Below are 23573 nucleotides of genomic sequence, written 5' to 3' on the forward strand. Positions count from 1 at the left end.
CCAGCCCAGACCCACCGGAGCTGCCGGGAAGAGAAGCCTCTCGCCTGGCTCAGCCCAGCCAAAACCAGCCAGAGCTGCCAGGGAGAGGAGCCCGTCTGCCAGTCTGGTCCAGCCCAGTGCCACCGGAGCTGTGGGAGCCCGTCCACCGGCCAGGCCTAGCAAAGGCCCACCGGAGTTGCCTGGGAGAGGAGCCCCTCCCCCAGCCCGGCCCAGCCCATGCCCACCGGAGCTGCCATGGCCGGGAAGAGGCAACTCTCATCCAGCCTCGAGCTGCTGCGATCAGAGAAGGTTGAGGGGAGTCCTCTCTTACCACCACAGACCCGGGGCAGCCTGCCACCAAACCCCTCATCCCCAGCCCCACCACAGAGCCTGCACCACCCCACACACCCCAAGCCAGCCCCACCTTGAGCCCCCTCCCGCACTCCAATCCCCTCATCGCTGGCTCTGTCCCAGAGCCTGCACCCCCAACCAGAGCCCTCACACCCCCATGCCTAAACCCTCTGCCCCAGCCCTGAGCCCCCTCTCACATTCTGAATCCCTTGGCCCCTCCCCCACCACACATCACCTCCATACTGGTGCACCGAACAAAATTCATTCCGCACATGGATGTAAAAAATTAGAGGGAACACTGCTCATCACCCACCTGAGCTCACAGGTCAATGACAAAGCCAGATTACTGTCCAATTTCTGAAAAGCGTCCATTGCCAGGCCATTCCCGCAACCCAGGAACCTTCTGAGTGATCAAAATGGAGCCCTCAACTCAACTGTGGCTCTGTGAGCTAGAGAACAGAACCTTGAGCTTTCTCCCATCTACCGTTCTCTGGCCTGAAGGCACAGAGATACTGAAGTAACCTGCATCTCCTGAAACATTTCACCGTGCTCTGCTCCAGAGACTGCTTGTTGAATGTGCAACTAGAGGAGTATTGCTGGAAATAGCTTGGGCTAGGATAGACACAGAACATAGAAGCACCAAGAAGCTGCCTTAAAGCTTGGACTAAGAGAGCTCACGATACTGGTTTGCTCTCTGGTCTCCTACTGGGAGGTCCTCAAAAGAGCCAGAAAATGAGGAATAGAGATTTTAACAATGCAAACCTCGATGAAAAGGGAGACGTTAGAGGGAATAACAACAACATAGGAAGTAGAAGGTAGAGGTAGCAATGTTTGCACTGGGCACTTTCCAAATTTAAAGGAGTCATCGGTTCTGAGCTGAAAAGCTTCATGCATTGAAAGGACATGAAACACATTCCCAGATGGTAGAGCCAGAACCGCCACCTTGGGTCATCCAGTCTGAGTCACCACAGACTTCTGCAGGATGGAGTTCCTACTACTTAATAGACTCCAAGGCCAGAAGGGACGATTGTGATAATCTAGTCTGACCTTTTGTATGGCACAGGCCAGAGAGCTTCCCCCAAATAATTTCTGTTTGAACGGGAGCAGATAATTCAGAAAAACATCCAATCTTGATTTAAACATTTCCAGTGATGAGGACTCCACCACAACCTTTGGTAAGATGTGCCAACGGCTAACTACCTTCACTGGTACAAATGTACACCTTATTTCTGGTCTGAATTTGTCTAGCTTCAACTTCCACAGCCATTGAATGGTCTTAGATCTTTCTCTGCTAGACTGAAGAACCCATTATCAAATATTTGTTCCCGATGTCAGTACATCTAGACTGGGATCAAGTCACCCCTTAATCTCCTCTTTGTTAAGCTAAATAGATTGAGCCCTTTGCATCTATCGCTATAAGGCGGTTTTTCTGAACCTTTCACCATTCTTGTGGCTCTCCTCTGAACCTTCTTCAGTTTGTCGACATACTATTTTAATTGTGGACACCAGAACCGGACACAGGATTCCAGAAGAGATAAAATAACCTACCTGCTCCTGCTCATCTAACCTGTCTGTGAATCTCTGCTGTGTTGGTCCCTCAGTTGCTTCCCACAGGAGTCTGTTCCATTGTTCAACTGCCCTGGCAGGTAAAAAGTTTCCCTAGTATCTAGCTCATGTTTTTCCTTCTTTGACCTCAGGCTTCAGCTACTTGTCTTAGCAGCTTTTTACACTGTGAAGAAGCCTCTTTCTTCATTTCTATTGTTAGCTCTAAGGCTGGCCCATCTGAAGACTACAGAACTTTATCACCTCTGCTCTCTCCCCACCACACCTCTTACCTTTCAGCCTTTGTACCATTGTTGTATTAGCTGCAGCTTCTTGATCTCTTTCCCTAGCTGCGGGCTAGGACTGCTCACAGCAGTCTAGTGATGCATGCACCAGAGCAATGCACAGCAGCACTACAGCCTCTTTAGTTCATCCCAAGATTCCCCAGTCCCAGTGGTTCTCAACCTTTTCCATACTTGAGCTCCACCCCAGCTCCCACTCCCACCCAGTTGTGACCCTTTCTCCCATTTAACTACATACAACCCTGAAACCAGTTTGTTACACCCCCCCCACGCAGAGAACCCACACATAGAGAACCCCACACATAGAGAGCCCACGCCTTAGATATAGCTCTGAGGATAGCACTGGCTTTGGGGCTTGCTCTTTTAGCTCCTGTTCACTTTTCTAACTGACAGGAGTGTGCAGTTAATCTCCCCCTCAAATGGGACTGAGCCCCTAGCCCGCAGCATTCCCTGTATGCATGAATAATCCCTGTTCCCTGCCATCCAAGGCTGGCTGCTGGACTGCCCAGAAGGGGTACCATAGTGAAAGGTCATGAGGAAGAGCTGGAAGTCAGCCTGCCCACAGCTGGGCAGCGAGGTGCAGGTGAAAGGGGTGAGAGAGGCTCATTGAGGCTCTTGCTTTATCCTGAGGGGAGAGGAGAGGCTTTCTGTGGTAGCGTAAGGGATCAACAGAGATAGAAAGACAGAGCACAGGGACAACAAAATGGGTGAATTAAAATGGAGTGATTAAAAAAACAACAGGGAGATTAATTTAAAAAATGACAAAGGTTGGGGGCAGATCCAAAAAGCTGGGGTTGAGATAATAGCAGGGAATATATGAAAGGGCCCAGGTTCTGATCCCAGTGATGCCTCTGCGGGGAAGGGAGGGAGCAGTGCAACAGGGTGGGGAGGAGAGGGATGCATAGGAGGGTGCAGGGAGTGGGATGCAAGAAGAGGCAAGCAGGACAGGATTGGGTGTGGGCAGAAGTAGTGGAGGGGGCAGGGATGGAAGAAGGATGCTCTGAAGCTTCTGGACTGTCCTTCCTGCTCCTTCGTCCTCTCTGTGGGGTCAAGGTGCATGGTGATGTGGTGCCAAAACCCTTTTCCCTAGGAAAAGTGACTGTTGTGTCATCTCAGACCCAAGCTACGGTTCCTTGGTGGAGGAGTATGGTACATCTCCATTGAGAGATTTCTGAATGGGAAACCCAGATGTGGCAGAAATGTGCCAGGTCAAATTGGCCATCAGAGTACTCAGTGAAGACCCAAGTAGAACCTAGTTCTCAGGGAGGTAGGCTACCAGACAGAAACCCTGGGCCCCCAACCTAGGTGTTTATGTCAGGGACACACCCAGCTCAGAGATTTAAAAGGTGGCATAGACTAGCACCCCGGTCATTTGTGCGCTCAAGAATGAGGTGTCAGAAAATATGGAAGAGAAGACTGTATGGTGGGACCAGGCCCAATTCAAGTTTGACATGGCAAACCTCTACCCTCACGTTAATGAATGGCATCACTCTGCCATCATGGCAGGTATTGCCAGGGGCATACAGATGAGTCAGCTTGGGTGACCTTGGTTTGTATAGAGTTAGACATGTGATAGATGGCAAAGTCTTTCAGACTCTCTCATCGCTTGGGCAGGCCTTATCAACTTCAGGTGCACGAATCGATGCTAGGTTTTAGTGCCTGTCTAGGTGGTGAGAGAGGGGATAATTTCTATGTCTGAGTGCTGCTTATTCTGAGTGCACCATACAATCTCCAACATGTCTGCCTCCAGCACATCTGTCTCAGATAGGTTTGCTGGCAGTCAAAAAGGCAAATTTGCTATGTATGGTCTCCTCCAGGGATCTGGAACCTTTATGGCCAGCAAAGAACCCTGAGCATTGGGACCTCTTTGCAACAAGTCTGTCTGCAGTGAGGACACAAGTATATGACACATTTCAGTGCAAAATGACAAGATGTGGTGAATGAGTGCCCAGGTACCTGTACCAAGTGCACTGTGGTCTAGCGTGATCACTCCCTACCTTTGTAGCTTGGAGATTTGCATGGCCACCCAGCAGTGTAGAAGCTGAGCATCTCCCACATGACTGGGGAGAAGCTGCCCTTCCAAACCAGGGTTCAACAACCAACCCAGGACAAATTAGCCTCAGGCATTTGCAAGGCTGTATATCCCAGCGTAGCACAGCAGGTCTGGCTGGCACCCAGAAGGAGAGAATCGTGGGTGGGCAGGAGTGAGAGGTGGTATGGGCAGAGGTTAATCCTGTTTGCACAGCCCCCAGGCACATGGGGTTTTTCCAGTCCCTCCTCTGCTTTATTTCTCTTTTAAAGCATTGAATTTTCAGCTCTAATCCTTTCTAAACCGCAACATTTTTCAGGCGCTCTGTGTAAGTGAAACCATAATCTCTGGTAAAACAGACTGCTTAAGCTGCTGCAGCATTAGGCCAATCTGATCCAGCCCCTGGATTTCCTCTCTGCCCAGCCACCACAGAGAGGATTTCAGCTTGAAAGGCTTTCTAAAGCCCTCGCAATGGGAACAACAGCGCCATTCCTTGCCTTGCAAAGCTGGGCAGGGTTAAGGGACCAGAAGCTATTTGTCCCAGTGTTTTGAGGTGGTTAAAGCCCCTGCCAGACTTGCAGTGGAGATGATCCCAGTCCCCACTTGCACACATCAGGGCTTAAGAAGAAAAATTCCTCACACCATTCAAAGGCAGCACCTTGTACTCAATGGGGAGAGGGGGGTTATAGGGGTGGAAGAGCAACAGCATGGATGACAGGGATGCAGATATACCAAAGACCTTCCTCTGGTGGGCAAAGAATGAATGACCAGAGGGCCAAAGATGAGCATCTGTCTGTCAGTCTACACTAGGAAACTGCATAGTTGTAACTCACTTGCAACACAACTCCACTGGTGGACAACACATACACACATCTACTATCATGTTATCCAACCCTGCCCTGAGTAAAAGCACCTATGTTTGTCTGCAATGTAGCTTTCCCCATTGCTACCACTGGTAGAGCTACCCATGTAGTGAAGTACATCTACACAGTGTGCCATGTAGACAAGATTGATCAGTTGATCCCATCCTCCAAAGAATCTCTCTCTCTCACGCACACACCCCTAAGCACCTAGAAGAGATACCCATTTTTCATTCTAACCCATCCCAAACTTCAGTTACAGACTCAGTCTGGATGGTTGGCCCTTTTCTTCAATTTTCTTTAATCCTATGGTATTTTGGGTAAAGGAAGGCAGACCTCTCCTCACATCTTCCCCCCCCTCCCCATGCATCCTGGCAATGGCATTAGTCCAACGAGCCATATCACTGCAACACGCTGGTTTGTCTCTTTCTCATTGGGAGGGGCATCCCTCGGTAAGATTGCATTAGGGAACCCCGGTGGTATCTGTCAATGTCTTATTACTATGGAAATCGACCAGCAATTGAATCAGAAATGGAACAGCTTGTGACCCCTCCCAAGAAGTGGAGAGCCTCATCTTAGCCTATTCTAGGCTCCCTACACAGTGTAAAGGGTGCTCGGTGTCCTGATGCTGCCCAGAGTCATGTTGGGGAAAGTTTTGGGGGATGTAGCTACCACGACACTCATCTGTAACAGAGCAGCAGAGGACTAAATACCTTCCCCACTTTCAGCTCCTCTCTCCCCACTGCACTGGCTGAGTTATGGCTGTTTTCCTTCCTTCCTAACACTCTCCTTTGTTATCCTGGCGGGCAGGTAGAATTGGTGATCTCTGGCCTAAATTCCCCCCACGATTTTGGTCAGACAGAGCTAGAGGAAGATTCACAGCTTTGGGTTCCTTCGGAGACTCATCTTGGCATTTATTGCCCTCTCTGCGGCTGATGGGGTGGTGAGGGAAACAGGTTGGTTTGCAGGAGGGATAAGCTGCTTATTTTTCAGTGCTAGTTTCCTGGAGGACAAACAAGCTGCATTCAGGGTTTCTTTTCTTTATACAAAACAAGGAAGGGAATTCCTGGATGGCATGTCCCCACTCAAGGGGTCATTAGGCACGCCCTCTTAATGTACTGCTGTGCACTGTCTTGCCAATATTTATGAGTCTCTCAGCATTTCCCTGGTCTATCTAATGTCCTTATCTGGCCCCCATTCCTATTGTATCTGGGCACTTCCTGATCTTTTGTGTGTTTATCCCTGTGAGGTAGGGAGCACTATTATCCCCATTGTACAGATGGAGAACTGAGGCACGGAAAAGCTAAGTAACTCACCCAAGGTCACACGGGAAGTCTGTAGCAGTGCAGGATCTTGAACCCAGCTCTCCCAAGTCCTATGCTAATGCCCTAACCATCACCCCAGCCTTCTTCCCCATGGCAGCTCCCCCTCACTTAGAACAGATTGTCCCGTGCAACCTGGCAGGGCCAGATCCTGAGTTGCTGTAAATTGGTGAAATTCCACCAAAGTCAATGGAGTCATAAATCAATTCCACCAAAGTCAATTTCCATCAAGTCAGGATCTGGCTCCAGAGGTCTTACGAGTCCTGCAGGTGTGACATACTATATCTTGCACTGTGGCTGTTTCCACTCCTCCTTCTTTGACCTTCCTTTTGCAAGAACATTACGAAAATCATGCTCAAGCTAAAATCATCCTGTATTTAAAACTTTCTCCCCCTTTCCCTGTGTTGCTAACATTGCCTTGGTTATAACAGTGGAAAGGATGCAAAGGCCCTAATCTGCTTGTCAGGGCAACTGCTCTTGCTTTCTGCTTGCACTGCACTCTGGGTGGACAACGTACCGTGTGGAGCTAGTTTCTGTTTCTGCTCCGATTCATTCACCATTTTGCAAGCCCTAGCCCAATGCTTTCCTTTGAGTTCTCAGCACTGCAGGGAATTGCTGAAAAACATATGCAAAGGAACAACCTTAGACCTGTTTTTTTCTTGAAAGTCAAGGCTGGTTTGATTTTATTGATGTTTATATCAGGTTTTGTAATGCCCTTGCATCTTCCTTTTTAAAACTGTATTTTACAAAATCTACATTTTTGGTGTTGACAGGAGCTCTATAAATAAACAGACGTGTTCTCTCTACCTCCTCCCCTCCTGGCAAAATCGAGGCTCTGTAGTCCTCAAATACAGAACAGCATGAATCTTCCAGTATATTGGATGCATGCATTCTGTCAGAACATGCTTAACTTTAATCAGCTGTGTAGCCCCATTGAAGTCAAGTCTACATGGCTCTAGGAACATTTATCTGCAGGTACAACTATTAAAACCTGGACAAAGAATGAGATGCCTGGCAAATTTGGCAAATGCATCAATTCAGTGCAGCCCCATTTGCTGATTCCTAGCTCATAGGGATGTTGCATTCACATGAGAATATTCACATGCTTAAAGTGAAGCATGTGTTTAAGTGCTCTGCTGCACTGGGGCTTAAATGTGGCCAACTAAATGAAGGTGCCTTCAAAGTACACTCAGAAATACTGTCAGAGCAGGAGACATGTCAGTTTCCAGTATACTCCAGGGCCATCCTAGGCATGTGCAGTCTTTCCTCTGTAGAGGTATTCTTCTACTGATACTGAGGCACAATGAATTTTCCTAGAGAATCCCTCCCCAGTTCTACACTGATGAGAGAAGGCCAGAGCCTTCTACACACTATCCAGCTCTCAGAAGGCATGCATTTAATGATGGCTGTTGACTGACTCTGATGTAAAATAGATTGGTGGGTCCACGTCACAGAAATTGCCATTACAAAAGGCACTCATTGGCAGCCTCTTAAATCCTAGGACTGAGGGGGTATGAGGACTACATAATCATCTTCCCTAGAGGTGGCCCCTTGTGGTCAGGGTTGAGGCACAATTGCAAGATCGTACCTGCACTGAGACCAAACAGATCTAGGAATGTCAATTCACTATTATCTCTAGCACCAAACTAACTTAAACATTAATTTAAAGGTGGCATCATTTCTTGCAGGTCCAGCCACATCCAGCTTATCACGCCCATCTGCCTTTCATGCCCATTCAAGCCTAAGATTCACTAAGTCCTTCCTCTTCAAAATCCTTGTCTATTCCCTCCTCTGTACCTTCACAATTATCCTCAATGAACCTTCCCCTGAAAGCTTGGAACCAGCTCTTCTGATTTCTGTCCTCTCCCTGCTATTGCTAAGCTATCTGGCCAACCATCACCTTGGGCCATTTGGTCCTGGAAGTCACTGAGTGGAGTGATGCCTTTTGCTTTCCCACCTCTTCTGATGAGATAAGAAGATAACATCTCTCCTGGTGCTGGAAAGTCACTCCTTGTCTGCAGACGTGCCATGAGATCTATTGCTATTGTCTGATCCCAAATAGAGAAGGAGCTTATGCTACATCTTAGCTCTCCAAAGTCTAAACAGGTATCTTGGAAGGACAGAGTTGCGGATCTTCACCCTTAAAGCAGTTTTCCCTTTCCGCCTTAATCTGCACTGGCTCTGTGCCCTTAACCTAATTTGACATATTTCCATGCTGCAGTCTGTCCTTCTCACAGAAAGTATCTCCATTCTGCTGGAGGAGCAGAATCATTGCGGCAGCACCATGTGTATTTGTCATATGCCTCTTGGTGACAGCCATTCAGTGGAGGCACTGGGTATGCAGGAGTGAGCATTTGGTGTGAGAAGTTCCAGCAAGTGACCTGTAAAAGCTTGGAGGTCTGTCTTTCTCTAGCCTTTGCCATCTATGAAGCAAACTCCAGGCAGTTAACTGCAGAGGAACTATTAGGTCAGCTCACTCAGTCCCTGAGCAGAGTTGTTCTCTAGAGTCAGCGGTTACAGTAGATTGGAGCAAGAGGGGAATTCTCACCAACCCAAGCAAGAGCAGGGGAGGTTGCTTCTATCTCAAGCCAAGGAGAGGAGGGGGAGTGTTCTGCCTCATTTTAATCCATGCCTATAGTATTGTCTCAAGTTCTTTACACAGTCCACCAAAGTACTGGGATCTCACTGTGCCATTGGAAAGGCTATTTCTAACTGGAGCTCACTGTTAAACTGTTTCACTGCAACTTGCTTGAGTGGCAAAGACAGAAGCTGAAGGTGTGTCCTGTAGTCAATAGACCCTCAGAGGAGGTCACCATTGCAACAGGTGGTGAATTCTATTTTCTTAAATGTGGATCATCACAAGCACATAGATGTGCCTCCAGGAACTAGTTCAAATACATGTGGTTTTGCTCCAGAAAGAGATAGGATCCTGGTTCTCTATTACACTCATTCTATCCTTTCTCCATGAAGAAATCCTCTTTCCCTTTCCTCTGATGCACAAGTTCTTGAGGAAGGTGAGACTTTAGGGCACTTGCACATTTCTGGGTTAGTTCTCAGACCTTGACACTCTGGATGCTATTTGTTCTTCTAAGAACAGGCCTTCTTTCTCAGGGAGAGGGAAGGGTTTTCCACGAGAGCTAGCCCCCCTGCACTTGGTGGCTTTGCTGGTGAGAACCATGATGTGAAGATTATCCTGCTCCTGTCCATACCCGCTAACCAGATCACTGTAGTATCAATCCTCTGTGTTGGAAGACAAAAGGAGGTCCTTTTCCATTTCAGTTGATCACAAAGTGTTTTAAAGTACCTATTTGCCCCTTTGCTTGGATCATAGATTGGTCTGGACTGCAGGTGGCTGCAGTCAAGGTTCATTTAGCTGATACTGCACCTTTCTAGGAGTGAACTGAGGGAAAAAAAAATTCCCTTGCCTATAGACAAATATTTCTCAAAGGGCCATCTCCAGATACAGCCTCCTGCGAAATAGAATGTTCTCAAATAAGCTTGCAAGCCAATTGTGAGTGTTCACTGGGTTTTAGTTTCCTCAAGATTGGCCTTCTCACACTTTCTGATGGCTATCCTGTTGGCTAACCCTCCTTGACTGAATTGAAGGACCTCCATGCTGATACCAAGCTATTACTGAAAGCCACTTCAGAATTCCATCTCAATATTGTCTTCTGTTCTCAGGTGCTGTCATAAACAGATAGCTAAGGGTTAATGTTTCTTTTACTTGTAAAGGGTTAACAAAGGGGACCAAACACCTTACCAGAGGACCAATCAGGAAACAAGATTTTTCAGATCTCAGGGGAGCGAAGTTGGTGGTGTTACTTTGTTACTCGTCTCGTGTGTACTCTAGTCTCGAGGGTCACCTATCTCCAGCTTTCTAATCTTCTGTTTCAAAGTTTTGGACAAAGGTAGAAAAGACAATAGGCTTCGTTACATGGTGATAGTTTCCGGAATGTTATGTTTTTGATAAGGCTGTTTATTCATTTTTTCTTTTAAGCAATAACCTTTTTATTGGGTGGTCCGTGATACAGACACCATTTTTGTCTTGTTTCTTTCTTTTTAGTTATAAGATGGCTTCTGAAAGCTTGTTGATTTTTCGTAGGTTGGGGTCAAAGGGATTGATCTTGTGCAGCTCACCAGGGACTGTGGGGAATGTGAAACAGGGTAGTAGGTATATAGTGATGTCTGGTGTTGTGCTGTCCCCAGGGTAACAGACCAGATTGCCAGCCTGGAATTCCTGGCTGGTGGCAGCACTATCAGATCTAAGCTGGTAATTAAGCTTGGGGGTTTCCTGCTAGCATCTCATTTTCTGAACTCTAAGGTTCAGATCTGAGTAGGAAAGCTATAACAGGTACATATTCCCAAAGGGGAGACTTTCCTCCATATGGTGGATGTTAAGGAAATTTTTGTTTTGGTAGGACTAAGGCCTTTTTTAAGCCTCCTTATTTTGTTGAAAAAGTTCCACATCCCATTACCAGCACTCCTGGAAACATGTGGCTTTCCTCTGTTCCCTTCTGTGTGATAGCTACTTGTTAGTTTTCAAAAATGGGGATCTGTGAAGCCACTGATGATAGACGAGAACAAGCTGCTGAACTTTTTGGGGTTTACGTTCCCCCTCCAGGTGCACACTCATCTCTTCTCCATGCCTACTGGCTTTTAGAGCTGTTGCTTCTGGGTTGGTAGTTACAAACAAGGGAGATAGGCTGTCCTTGCACTCAGGGTCTCAACACCTCCATGCACATGCATTGAGACCCAAAACCTGGGTTAGGCTCCAACTTTGCTATCAGTGCCATGTATAGGGCACAACCCCATGGAGGACAATGTTCCTATTGATTGTCAGTAGCACGTAAAGAACTTTCTGTACCATTTCACTCTGGCTGCTCCTGAGTTATTATTTCTCAGACTTTTGGGGTGCTGCACTCCTATAGAGGGAACTGCAAGCCCTGAGCACCTCTGAAAATCAGCTCACACTATATATATTGTCACATTAGTGTTGCTCTTTGCTTTCCCAGTACTACACACCCTCCCTGCTCACATGTCTATGGGGACTATCAAAACACGCAGGAGTATTCAGAGCCAAAATCACCAAGGGACGTGGTGAATTCTCCATCATTTGAAGTCTTTAAATCAAGATGGGAACCCTTGCTAAAATAAATGCTTTAGCTCAGCCTTAAGATATGGGCTGGATGCAGGGATCATTGGGAGACATTCTCTGGCCTGTGCTATGCAAGAGGTCAGACTAAATGATCAGAAATGTCCCTTCTGGCTTTGAAATCTAAAAAAAATGGCACATGTGGGTGGCCCAACATTAGTCTCCTCACTTCCTAGTTAGGTAAGGGGCCCAAATTGCAGAGGTGCTGAGCACCTGCAGCTCTTACTGACTTCAGTGTAAAACACCTCTAAAAATCACACCTTGTTCTTTCTTAGGTTCTCAGATAGGTTGCAACAGCTTAACTTGAGGCCCTCAGGCTTGGCCTTGGTTTCTGACAAAGCTGTTTGGTTCCCAAGGATCTGAGATTTGCTCCAAGTTTCATCTTCCGAGCACTCAGCTCGCTGGCATGAAGGAGCCTGCCCCGTCCCCCGACGCATGCAGAAGATGAGCCAAAGGAAATGGGGCTTCTAGCTGTTCTGAGGCCATCCTCTGGCACCTGGGTGAGAGCAGCAGCACACTACACAACTGCACTTCTTTAGCCCACTGGCATCCACTTGGGAAGGAAATGACCAGCTGATGTTCCAGAGGAAGCGTAAGGGTGGCCCGCCCACTCCACTGTGAATGAATGGTGTCAGGTGGTCTCTCTTCAGGACGTGATGGGGCAAACAGATCATCAAAGGTGTTCCAGATTCACTGTTTGGAGGCTGATCCTCAGTGTTGGCTGTGCTAAGCAAGGTTCTGCCTTTTGTAACCACACCGCTGCAGCTGCTCTTGGAATATGCCCTGTGATATGCTGCTAGTGCTCTTGGCAGATTCTTCCCTTTGTGGTGGGGAGGTCCCTGCCTTCTTTGCTTCCAGTAGCATCATGCAGTGTTGGTGAGCAGTGCCCTGACTTTCAGCACCACACACTTCCCTTTGCTTTCAGTATTTCCTTAGAGCACCCTGTGGATCAAGGAGCCCACTGGTGAACTTGCCCTCTGTGGGACACCAGAGGAACACAAGCCATACTCTGCAATCCCTCTGGGGTTATGGGCTGCAATATTTAACTTACACAGCTCTCAATCAGATTTCACAAACAAGAAAAGACACCATCAACCACTGCCAAAGGAAACCCAATGTTATTCTTTCTGGAGACTTCAGAGAGAGCCCTTCCTTCTGGCTTGAGCTGGCTGGAGCCCCTGGAGAGCCTCTCCTCCCATCCAGCCCCCTCCTAAACTGGCCAGAACTTGGACAATAGGCAGCACTCTACAGTCTCAGATTGTAGCGTGTCCAGAGGTGTCTTCCTTTCCACAAGCTGAAATGGCGCACTGCTGGGAGTCACAGAGAACCCCAACTGTACAGAACAAAAGGTATGAGTGACCCCAAAGCCCCTTTATTTCACCTCCCAGCCTTATAAGACTTCGCCCCCATCCTAGCGCTCAGTCATGATGGTCATCCCCATGCAACACACTGGGCAACTGAAACACTGGAAGGTCACATGACTTGCCCAATGTTACGCACCAAGAGTGAAATTCTGTCTCCACTGAAGTCAATGGCAAAACCCCATAGGGGCCAGAATTTCAGTCCAAGTGAGAAACAGCCAGGAACAGAACCCAGTTCTCCTAAGTCCCTGTCCAGTGCTGCATCCACTATGCCACACTGCCTCCTCCAAGCACCCTCAGCAGCCAAAGCCCTGAACTTCAGGCAGGCACATCCAGTGTCCCTTTGCTGGAGGAGAACCTGCTTTACCACAGAGTACCCCTCATGGTCCTGCCCCCACATAGCTCCTGGTCAATGGACGATCAGGAAGTGATTCACCGTTCCTCACCTTGACAGCCTCTCCAAAAAACTCTGTCTGTGCCCATAACAAACACATTGTGAACCATTCATCTTTAATGGCTTATGCAAATCAGGGGGGACATCAAATCAATGAAGATCAATAACTGCAGCTGTTTAATTGCCAGCAAAAACATTTTAAGAATGAGCATTATCTGCAGCCCTTTCTCGGGTAATGGCGCCATTAATCCAAATGTTGGATCCCGGCCTAAGTGCAGAGGAATAATCCTCTACCCCTTGTTCTTCGCCCCTCCCCACGCCTCTTGGGTTGGGTTTTATCCTCTTTTCATTTCCAGTTTCTGAGTTTCCCCGTCATTACCGCTGGCAAACAGCTCCCAATGTTAATGGTTCTGCTTTTGTTACTCTGTGCCTGATTGAAATGTTGCATACAGATTGAGATGTTAGTGCTAAGTTGCCACCTGGGAATGTCAAGCTGGGCCTGAAATGAACTTTTTCTCACTCTCAGATCCAGATGGATCAGGCGGGGATGTTCCCAAGCTGAGCTGGGAGTGTTCCATGGTGCAGGATGGGTGGATGGATGGGGGAGGCACTGAACTCAGTTTCTGCAGCAGTTCAGGGTCTCCTTTGCAGCCCCTTCTCCTCCAACCCATTCCTGAGGGTCAGATCCAAAACGTGTGCAGAGTCTCAGGCCTACTGGGATTCTGCTTGAGTCCCACATTGAATGATGTTCTCTGGCCTGTGCTGTGCAGGAGGTCAGATTAGGTCATCTGATGGTCCCTTCTGGTCTTAATAGCCATGAATCTTTGGTCCCCTCCCTCATCACAGGCCAGTAGAAGGAAGACGAGGGGATGTGCTGTGTCTGATCCTGTCCCCAGCTCAGAGAGATGCGTCTTGTGAGAGAGATAAGGGTGCCCTATTCCTCTGGCACTGCCCCATAGGTGAGCGAGGTCAGGTCCCCCAGATCCTGTGCTCTTTGTCAGGGAAGCACCCTCTGTTAGAGGTGTGTCCGGCCCCCACAGCTGGGCTTTGCAGGGGAAGTGCATCTCCAGCCATATATATCTAGTAGGAAGGAGGAGAGGCACAATTGTTCAACAAATTCCAGCTGTCTAAGTACCTCTGCAGCGCTGGGCAGGTTCAGCCTCGTACATACCCCAGGTCAGGCTCTGATATCAGCCAAACCAAAACCTATCCCCCAGGAAGTCTCAGGACTCACATCGCTTGGCTCTCTCAAACCGAGCCCCTGACCTTGCCCCAGTGCCCAGTAAGCTTTTGCAGGCCTCTGGCAAAATAGCCCATGTATCTGTAGGTGACTCTCACCTATGCTCCTGGATCCCACCTGGCGGTCAGAGGTCTCCAAATCCTAACATGGCATCGTTCAAAACCCCTGTGGTCAGTGACTACTCTGGGGGAAGCTGAGTGATGCTGGAGCCAGCCACGCCAGCTGCCTAGGAGCTGTACTCAACTCAGCCACCAGCCACCCTGACCCTGTGGGCTACTAGGCAAGGTTGCTACAAGGAAATGTGGGAGTCTCCTTCAGAGGATAAGTGAGAGCACATGGTCCCCCCGGAACTGTCCCCTGACTGGCCACAGAGCAGTTTCCATTTCAGGGGACTACTCCCCAAACAAATCAACTAGGCTAATGCAACCTTGGAGATTTGGGGTACTGGAGCCATCCACCTACTGGCTCAGCTGCCTCTCAAGGCTGGAGAGCAGTGCCCTGGCCCTCACAGACAGGCTATGTCCCATGGCTGACTCATGCATCTCCTCTCAAGGATCAGCAAGAGTGTCTGGGCCCAGTCTGAGATCCCAGCCAGCTGCTTCCCTAGTGAGGAATGTGCCTCAGCTCCACCTTGCTTCCTTCATCATTACCACCAGTCCTTAGTGCCATTGTGCTTGAGGTCATTGCATCTCCCTGTACCTCCCGTATTCCTCGCTCAGTCATGGGATACCTACCCCTCTTCCACCATTCTCAGTCTTCCTGTCTCCTGGGGAGCTTCCCCTTTCTCTTGGAGCCTCAAATGCTTCACCTACCAGAGTTAGGACCTGTGTCCCTGGCTTGTGCTATTCATAGATACCTGGGCCACTGGGATTCTCCTGTTTAGCACAGGCCAAAGAACTGCCCCCAAAATAATACCTAGAGCAGATCTGTTAGAAAAACATCCCATTGTGACTTAAAAATGGCCAGTGATGGGAAATCCAACATGCCTCTTGGTATATCATTCCTATGATTAGTTACCCTCACTAACAAACATTTATGCCTTATTGCTAGCCTGAGTTTGTCTAGCTTTATCTTCCAGCCATTGGATGGTGTTAGATCTCTCTCTGCCAAACTGAAGAGCCCTTTATTGAGTAGTTGTTCCCCATGTAGATACTTACAGAGTAATCAAGCCATCCCTTAGCCGTTCCTCATCTTACATTGTTATGGATCAAGACAGTCTAACTCCGGCACAAGGGTGCCACCCCCAGCACTAGCACCTTCTGAGACATCCATGGCATGTGGATGCAACAACGAAAGAGCCTGCTGGCTCAGAATTGTCTGTTGCTCCTTTGTGCTCTGGTCCCCCAGCTGTCTCACATTTGGTTTCATTTCCTCCCTCTGGCTTCCCACAAACACCTGATTTTAATACACCTACTATGAGGTAGAGGGGAAGCTGGGAGCTGAGCTATTTTGACAGATGCTGTAGGAGGCACATGTGCTGAGGGGAGGGGAGGCTTAGCCAGGATAGTTTAGCAGCCCTAGCTTGCAAAGGAGAGTCCTGGCTTGCAAGTATCCCTTCCAAACATTAGGGCCAAATACAAACCTAAACAGCTAGTTCTCCCCGAGAAGTCCAGGTGTGAGCAATGAGTCTGTTGTTCCAAGCATGAAGGAGAAATCTAAGACACAGCAACACAGGTTCTCTTCTCTGTCTGCCTATCCTATCCCAATGAACAGCTGGGCAGACCTGTCCCTGAGTCACACTGGGGCACACCTATATGTACCCCTGGATGCCAGTGCTGTGAATTTTAACCTTGTCTTTACTTTTTATATTCATCAGGCTCCCTTGCTCTCTCTTTCTATTCCAATGTTAACCACAGAGCTGCATCTTGCATCAGGAGAAAAAGCAGAAGCTAATGGTGATGACTAGGGAATAAATGAAAGACTTAGGAGTGCCTTTTCGGCAGGCAGCTTACCGGTCACCACGGGGTACGTCTGGGGTCCTGACACGTTGGTCCCCAGGTCTGGGTTAGCAGAGGCAGATAGACTTGACTTGACTTCATCAAGGCCAGGGGTCAGAGCTGGGAGGGAGTACTCATTACCCTGGGGAAGAGAGGAGAGAGACAGCTCGCTATTGATGCGCCGAGAGGAAGGGAACGGCATACAGATGGGGGGAGGAAGAGGAGCGATGCCAAACCCTCACAGATGGGAGAGGAGGAGGAAACGGAGCAGATGAAGGAAAAAGGTGACAGGGGGCAGGGAGCTGTGGATGAGACCCTCACTTCTGCTGTGAGCAGTGGCTCCTTCCCCATCTGGGCAGCAGCAACAGAGAGGGACCAACAATAGGAGTTACTCTGCTGTGGCCGAGCACAGAATGTGGCCCATTCCCTCTGGTATGGCCAAGCTTCCAGGCCTGTGGATGAGGAGGAAAGTTTGTGGGTAGAAGCTCAAGGAGAATCAAGAAGGGATGTCGCAGCCTCTCTGGCAAAGGAGAGTTGAGGGCATGGCTAACACATATGTCCCCATGGTTGGGGCAGGAGATTGCAGTGGAAATGACAGGGATGCTGGGACATTTCTGCTGCAGACAGGGCCTGTGTAGGCCACTGGCCATTGTATCTGAGCTCAGTTTGCTCGGAGATTCCCCCCACCTCTTTCCTGGCTCTTGAGAAACAAAGAAGCCTCATCCCCCACCTCTGTCACTTTGTGCATCAGGGTATGAAATTGGGGAGGGGGGAGAACCACATGGCTAACAGAAGGGTGGGAGGGGGAGAGCCACTGAATCTGAAAGGGTGTCCTGTCCGAAAGGCTCTGGTAATTGCCTTTTTATTGTGGCAGCCTCCAGACCAGACGCGGAGCCACAGAAACCAGAGGGACTACAAAAACACAGGAAAAGTTGCTCTGATTAATATTACATTAAATTAAAACTGATTTTCTGCTCTTTCTACTCTGTTTTTTCAATCCGCTTCCCCAACCCACCTACCCTCCCATACATTGCCTGCAAGTTGCCCCCTCCCTGCCCCCTTCTGTCCCCGTCCGGCCACGATTGCCTACTCATTTCCAATTCCTTCTCGTATTGATCTTCCTGTAGAAATCAGTTTTGTAATTAGCTGCAAATTAGGCCTTCTACTGGGGGTGAGCCTGCCCCCTGATTTATCACCAGAGTAATTCGCTGTGATCGGAGAGAAATTAAAATGAACTCAATTAGGCTTTGGATTTGCTTTATGGGCCCTGCTCAGAGTTTCAGGGGGAAAAATGACTGTGTCGGTGTTTAATAGTCTAATGAAAGTAAATAAAGGTTATTCATTGTAATAAAGCCAGAGACTCAGGGATGAAGGGAGTCTACAGCCAGCTTCTCCTTCCCTTCCTTTGTTAGTTTATGGCTTGGGGCGGTTTAAAAAGACTTTTGATTTTCATTTTATTAAGACAAACAGCTTTCGGGAGTGTGGGGCAGGCGCTGCTGAAGCACAGAGGGGGCTGGGCCGTGAGATAGAAGCCTGTGGGATTTGTAACAAACTCATAGCTCCCTGGTTACTGGTACAATCTGAAGTTGCATGTTTCCTTACAACGACTTGTGCACGTGGATATTCAGAGGGGTTCATGTGCGTGCCCAGCTGGAGAGGGCTGTACATGTGTGTCCATGCAGAGAGGGATGCATGTGCATGCGTGTGTCCATGAAGCGGTCCGGGGGAGTATGTGCACATATACATAAGTGCCAAGACAGGTGTGCCTGCAGCTGGTGTGAGTGTCGAAGGTGCATGGGAGAATGAAGGAGCTCACTCCCTGCCATGTCCCCCACATGCCTGATTAGCACCCATTTGTGCCCATGTTGCCGGGCAAGGCCCCCACCTGCTCAGATTTGATGTGCTCTGATGTTTGAAAGACATCAGGGTAAGAAGGACGTTCAAAGACTCGATCTAAAGCTTCCAGCTGTTGCTGGGTGAAAGTGTCGGCACGAAGGTGCTTCCGCAAACTGTCCACGCTGCTCTGGGAGTCTCCGTTGGGAACCGAGCCCTCAGACACATCTGTGGGACACAGACAGAGAGAACAGGGAGTTAGTCCCACCCAGTCCCTGAGGAGAGGTGTTTGCTGGCTCAGATCAGCAAGTGATGCAGTGCAAGCCCCAAAGGGGCCAGGAAAGGAGCACCCCCCTATTCCAAGGGAGCTGTGCCTGTGGGGAGGGAAGGCTGAGAGGTCTTGAGAGTGAGCACCTGTGCTCTGCCCTCACCCCTGGCTTCCATGGGCAACATTACAGCACTCCTGCCCAGCACACTTGAGGCCATGGAGAATGGCACTTGGCTCGGAGATAAGTTTCAGTTCCACTGATTTCCAGTGTTAAAATCGCCAAATCTCCATTGAGGAGCGTAAAATGGGAGCAAAGCGCAGAGATTAGCATTGCTAGGGGACCACCAGAGATGCAGCTCATTCCAAAGCAATGGGCCTGAGGGATGGGGACATGTAGCCAAATCACAGCACACCAAAAACACCTGAAATAAGGGAGCGCTGTGTTGTGGCATCAAATTGGTGGCAGATTTGTGTGTGTTATAACAGCCTGTTCCATCCAAAATGAGTCTGTCTGCGTTCTAACCCCCATTCCCGCCTGATGCGAGTCCATCCATGTTCTAACCCCTTCCTGCCCAAGGGGAGTCTGTCCGCATTTTAAGCCCTGTCCCACCTGAGGTCAGGATCTCCGTCTTTCACCTCCCCTTCCCTGCATTAGCATTCAGCTCTGTTCGTTAACCCCTCTCTGGCAGCCTCTCTGTCACACCCCCATTCCAGGGATTGTGCCATCTCCCCAGATGTCAGGCTGTCTCTGAGTTGCCCAAACAGTGAGGCTCCCAAACGAAACGCATTCCTTAGGCCGTGGTGCAGGGTCAAGTACCCACTTTGCCCTCCGCCTGCTGCATGTCATGGTGGTCTGCCTGTGGCAAAGACAGTGCCCCAATGGGCACCTCGCCCCTCAGAGCTCTGCTGTCACTCATCTCACCCTCCTGCCCTGGAGCAATTGCCTCCCCGGCATAGTTCCTACCCCAACCTGAGACCAGACTGCAGTGGCCCAGAGGAGTAGCCCAGCCTGCTCCCTCCTGGCCGTAAGATGTATCCCTTTATAGGTGATTATATGATATGATTAATCAATAGTACATTATATACAGTAACCTAGTACAGTGCCACTTGCACGACCATAGAAAATATTACATATTGATTTGTCCCAGCTGGTAGCCTTCCCCTTCTCACTCTCCCTCCTTGGCCCGGGAGGGGGGCAGCATTTCCTGGCACTAAGCCCTTTTCCCCTCTCTCTGGTCTTATTCCATGGGGCCAAGTCCTGAAGTCTTTATCCAGGCAAAGCAAGGATTTCAGTGTGCAGGGCTTGACTGATGAAGAGCTAGGTGTGCTGGGTACAGCGAGCTTTGGGAGAACTGGCTGTTATGTCAGGGGGCGATGTTCAAAGGTACCTCAGGAATTAAGGAGCACAAGTCTCAGTGGCTTTCAGTGGGCTTGAAAATCATCTCTCGAGGTGCTGAAACAGCAGTTAGGCTCTTTTGAAAATGCAGGCTGCCAGCTCAGGGCCCAAGGAAAGCCAGTGCGGTGCTTTTTGGAAAATCTGGGTCCACGCTGAGAAAGAGGAGCATGTGTGTGTTGATGTATGTGTGTACCTCAGCCTGTCTCACTGGAGAGAAGGGTGTGTATCTCTTTGGTGTGTTTGAGTCAGTGGACATGTCTGTGCGAGTGGGTGCACAGTACCTCATATGTCACTGTGTGTGTCTCTCCACCTACTTGTGGATGGTGTGTGTACTGGTACGAATGTGTGATTCTAGGCCTATGAGGGCTTGCATCTCTACGTGTACCTGTTATTTCAGTTATTTGTGTGTTTGCACGCCAGTGTGTCTGAATATCCATGGTGTAGCTAGGTGGCAAAGCTCCCACTGACTTCTGTGGGGCCAGATTTCACCCTCTCCATTTCTCTGCTTGGCTGGTCACGTGCATTTGTGTGCACGTGCATTTGCAATTTATGTGTGTACATTTGTGTGTCTGTTATGGCTCTGTGCTTGTGTATCTCCAACATCTCTGTGTGTATGTGCACAGGCACTGGCCAGGCTTGTATGTGTAGGAGCTTTCTTAAGTTGCTGCAGGAGTCTCTTTTCCTTCATTTATTCAGGGGCCCTTCAGATCTTGACAAATCTGTCACTCTAAATTTGCGACAGATTATGGTGCTCTCTCCCCAGCACAGAGAGAGGTGATATATGATATCTGCTGCCTCTATTGATTGCCTGATCTGGTGGCAGAGGGCTGGCGAAATGAACTTGAAATGAACATCATGCCTCAACTCATTGTGCGTATAATACACTACTTAATCCCACATTTTTCAGCTGCTATGGAATTCAATTGATCAATCATGTCCCACTGATAGTACTGTTTTTAGGGGTTATTCTGCTCACTGACCTTTTTTTTTTAATTTATTTATCATTTTTGTTGGTAAACTCAAGACCTGGTGATAAGACAGGGCCTGTACAGTCCCCAAGAGACGGGGCAAAGAATGAGAATGGGAGAAAAGAGGGAGGGAGGGAAGGGCCAACGCAAGAGAGAGGAGGAGGAATTAGATGGGAAAAGGGATTTATGCCAGGGACATAAGGAAAGTTATAAAGAGAAAGAAACATAGGGAATGAACTAGCTCAAAGAGGAGTTATGGGCTTGGTGCAACAATCGCTTGATGAAGATCTCTGGCCTGGGCTAAACAGAAGGTCAGGGTAGCCAATCAGAATGGCCCCCGCTAGCCTTTAAATGTATGAGAGATGAGGAACACAGTGCAGGAGGGAGGAGCGAAGGCTGGTTTGGCCTAGGGTCATCTCCTAAACTCTCCCTAGTGGTAAGAAGGATGGTTTTGTAGCCTAGGGTTTGGGAGAATGGGGTTTATTTCCCTGCTCTATGTGACCTGAGGTAAGTTATCAAGCCTTGCTTTGTCTCACTTCCCATCTGTAAAATGGGAATCATACCACCTCCCTGCTTCACAGGATAAATACATTCAAAAACCTGCCATGTGCTTTGAGATCTGCCACTGCCAGGAGGTAAGTGTTGTTGTTATACCCACAAGGAAGCAGAGCCCCTACAGTCAGTGCTTTGAGTTCCCTACACTGCCCCGAGAGGTGGTTTATGAACAGGAAAGGTCAAAGATTTGGTGGTTTCCAGATGGAGTGTCGCCAGCTCACGGAGTTCCATCATTATGAGTTTGGCACCAAAAGATCATGAGACTGTCTCAAAAATCATGTGACCATAAAGGGAGTCCTATAATTCTTTGTGTTTGCCTGCTGCCATCGGACACTGTTGGGTTTCCTTTTCAACTGCAACCACAAGGGCTAGAAACTTACTACTGTTTTTAGAAAAAAAGAGCTGAGAGTCTCACCTAATCACATGACTCCAGGAGCTGAGGCCTTAGGGAAAACACCAAATGTCATGATAATTGTTATAAAATCCCCAAGGTTGACAGCACCATGGGTGGGAGAGAAACAGAGGAAAGGGACACTAGGGAGAAGGGATGGGGGATGACAGGGGACACTGGGTCAGAGTGAAGGGAGGATTCAGGGGAAAGAGTACAGGGTGGGAAAGCGGAGGACATACCATGGAGAATGAGTATCGTGATGGGCAAGGGGGGACTGTAGAGAGTAAGATGTAAGGGAGGTTCAAGGGGGTAGTCAAGGAGTAGAGGATGCTGGAAAGAGCCTGGGGCTGTTTAGAAGGAGGAAGGACAAGGAGAAGAGCTCATGGGGTGAGAGAGCTTCTGGGGGTGGGAGGGTTCATGGAGGAGGAAGAGAGTCATGGGGAGGGTCAGGGGAAGCAGGGAGATTCTGAGAGGAGACAGGGTTCAGCTGGGGAGGGACCACTGTTAGGTTTGGTAGAAAGGAAGGAATGAGAGAGCAAGGCATTATGATGAAGTGAGGCTGCAGGCAGGATTATTGGACAGGTGACAGGCAAGAGAGTGCTCAGTCAGGTAATTTGGCAATGCTTTTGGGATTGGCAAAAGAACCCTCCATTCGTGCCTGGCCCAGGGACCCCACGAGCTCAGTGACACAGGGCACCCATGTTGGATTGGGAAGGCCTGCACAAACAGCCTGAGGGCTGGACCACGGACCTCAGTCACAAGCTTTCTTACAACAGAGTGTGAATGGTGTAAGTACGATCAGAACCAATCCTACACACATAATAGGAACCACATCTGCTCACAGCTGGCTGCCAGGAGAATCCGAAAACAATTGCACAACTGGCATAACTGCCTGAGAGGAGACACATCAACACCCCTGTGTGTGTGACAGAAATACCCCAACAGGTAACATGGAAACACATTGCCAAGTGATACAGAAACACCCCCATGGTTGTCACAAAAACAGCCGTCCAGGTAACATGGAAACATGCTGACAGGTGTCACAAGGACATCCCAGGATGTCACAGAAACAGCCCTACAGTTCAATGTGTTTCCATGTTACAGGTGACACGGGGACACCCCAGTATCATAGAAACAGCCCTACAGGTGATACAGAAACACTTATGTCTCCCATGAGAACATGCATACAAATGACATAACACTCACACCATATTCTCTTTGGAGCAGGGACTCTCTCACTGTGTGTTTGTATAGCGCCTAGCACACTCATAACAAAAATGGATGAGTCTGACCTGCAGACACCTGCCTGGTGACACAGCAACACTCATCAGAAGTGCAGAGGGGAATGCATCTGGGTAAGCGAAACTGTGGCAGAAATGCTGTCCTCTTCCCCAGCTTTGTCAGACCGGGGGTGGTCCCCTCCGATCTGTCTGTCCCAGAGCTACCCTGGCCTAGGATGACCAGATGTCCTAATTTTATAGGGACAGTCCCGATATCTGGGACTTTGTCTTATCTAGGTGCCTATTTCCCTCCATCCCTGTCTCAATTTTTCACACTTGCTGTCTAGTCACCCTACCCTGACCCTCTGTCCGACCGCTGCCTCGGCTCTGTTCTAAGCACGCACACCTGTCCCCTTACAGCAACACTGCTCTCTCTTCCTCCTTCTCCCCTTCTCTTTTTCCCCCTCTGATGT

At 48.9% G+C, this 23573-nt stretch overlaps 1 protein-coding gene across 1 annotated transcript in view; it reads right to left on the reverse strand.

Moving 5' to 3' along the window:
- PAX2 (paired box 2) overlaps positions 1-23573 on the reverse strand; it is a 96808-nt gene that overhangs the window by 11620 nt on the left and 61615 nt on the right. The window contains 2 exon segments of the mRNA XM_032778195.2: positions 16485-16611; positions 18355-18530. Of these exon segments, the coding sequence (XP_032634086.2) occupies positions 16485-16611; positions 18355-18530 (303 nt within the window).

Source organism: Chelonoidis abingdonii, chromosome 16, assembly GCF_003597395.2.
Source record: "Chelonoidis abingdonii isolate Lonesome George chromosome 16, CheloAbing_2.0, whole genome shotgun sequence".
NCBI classification, from domain to species: Eukaryota; Metazoa; Chordata; order Testudines; family Testudinidae; genus Chelonoidis; species Chelonoidis abingdonii.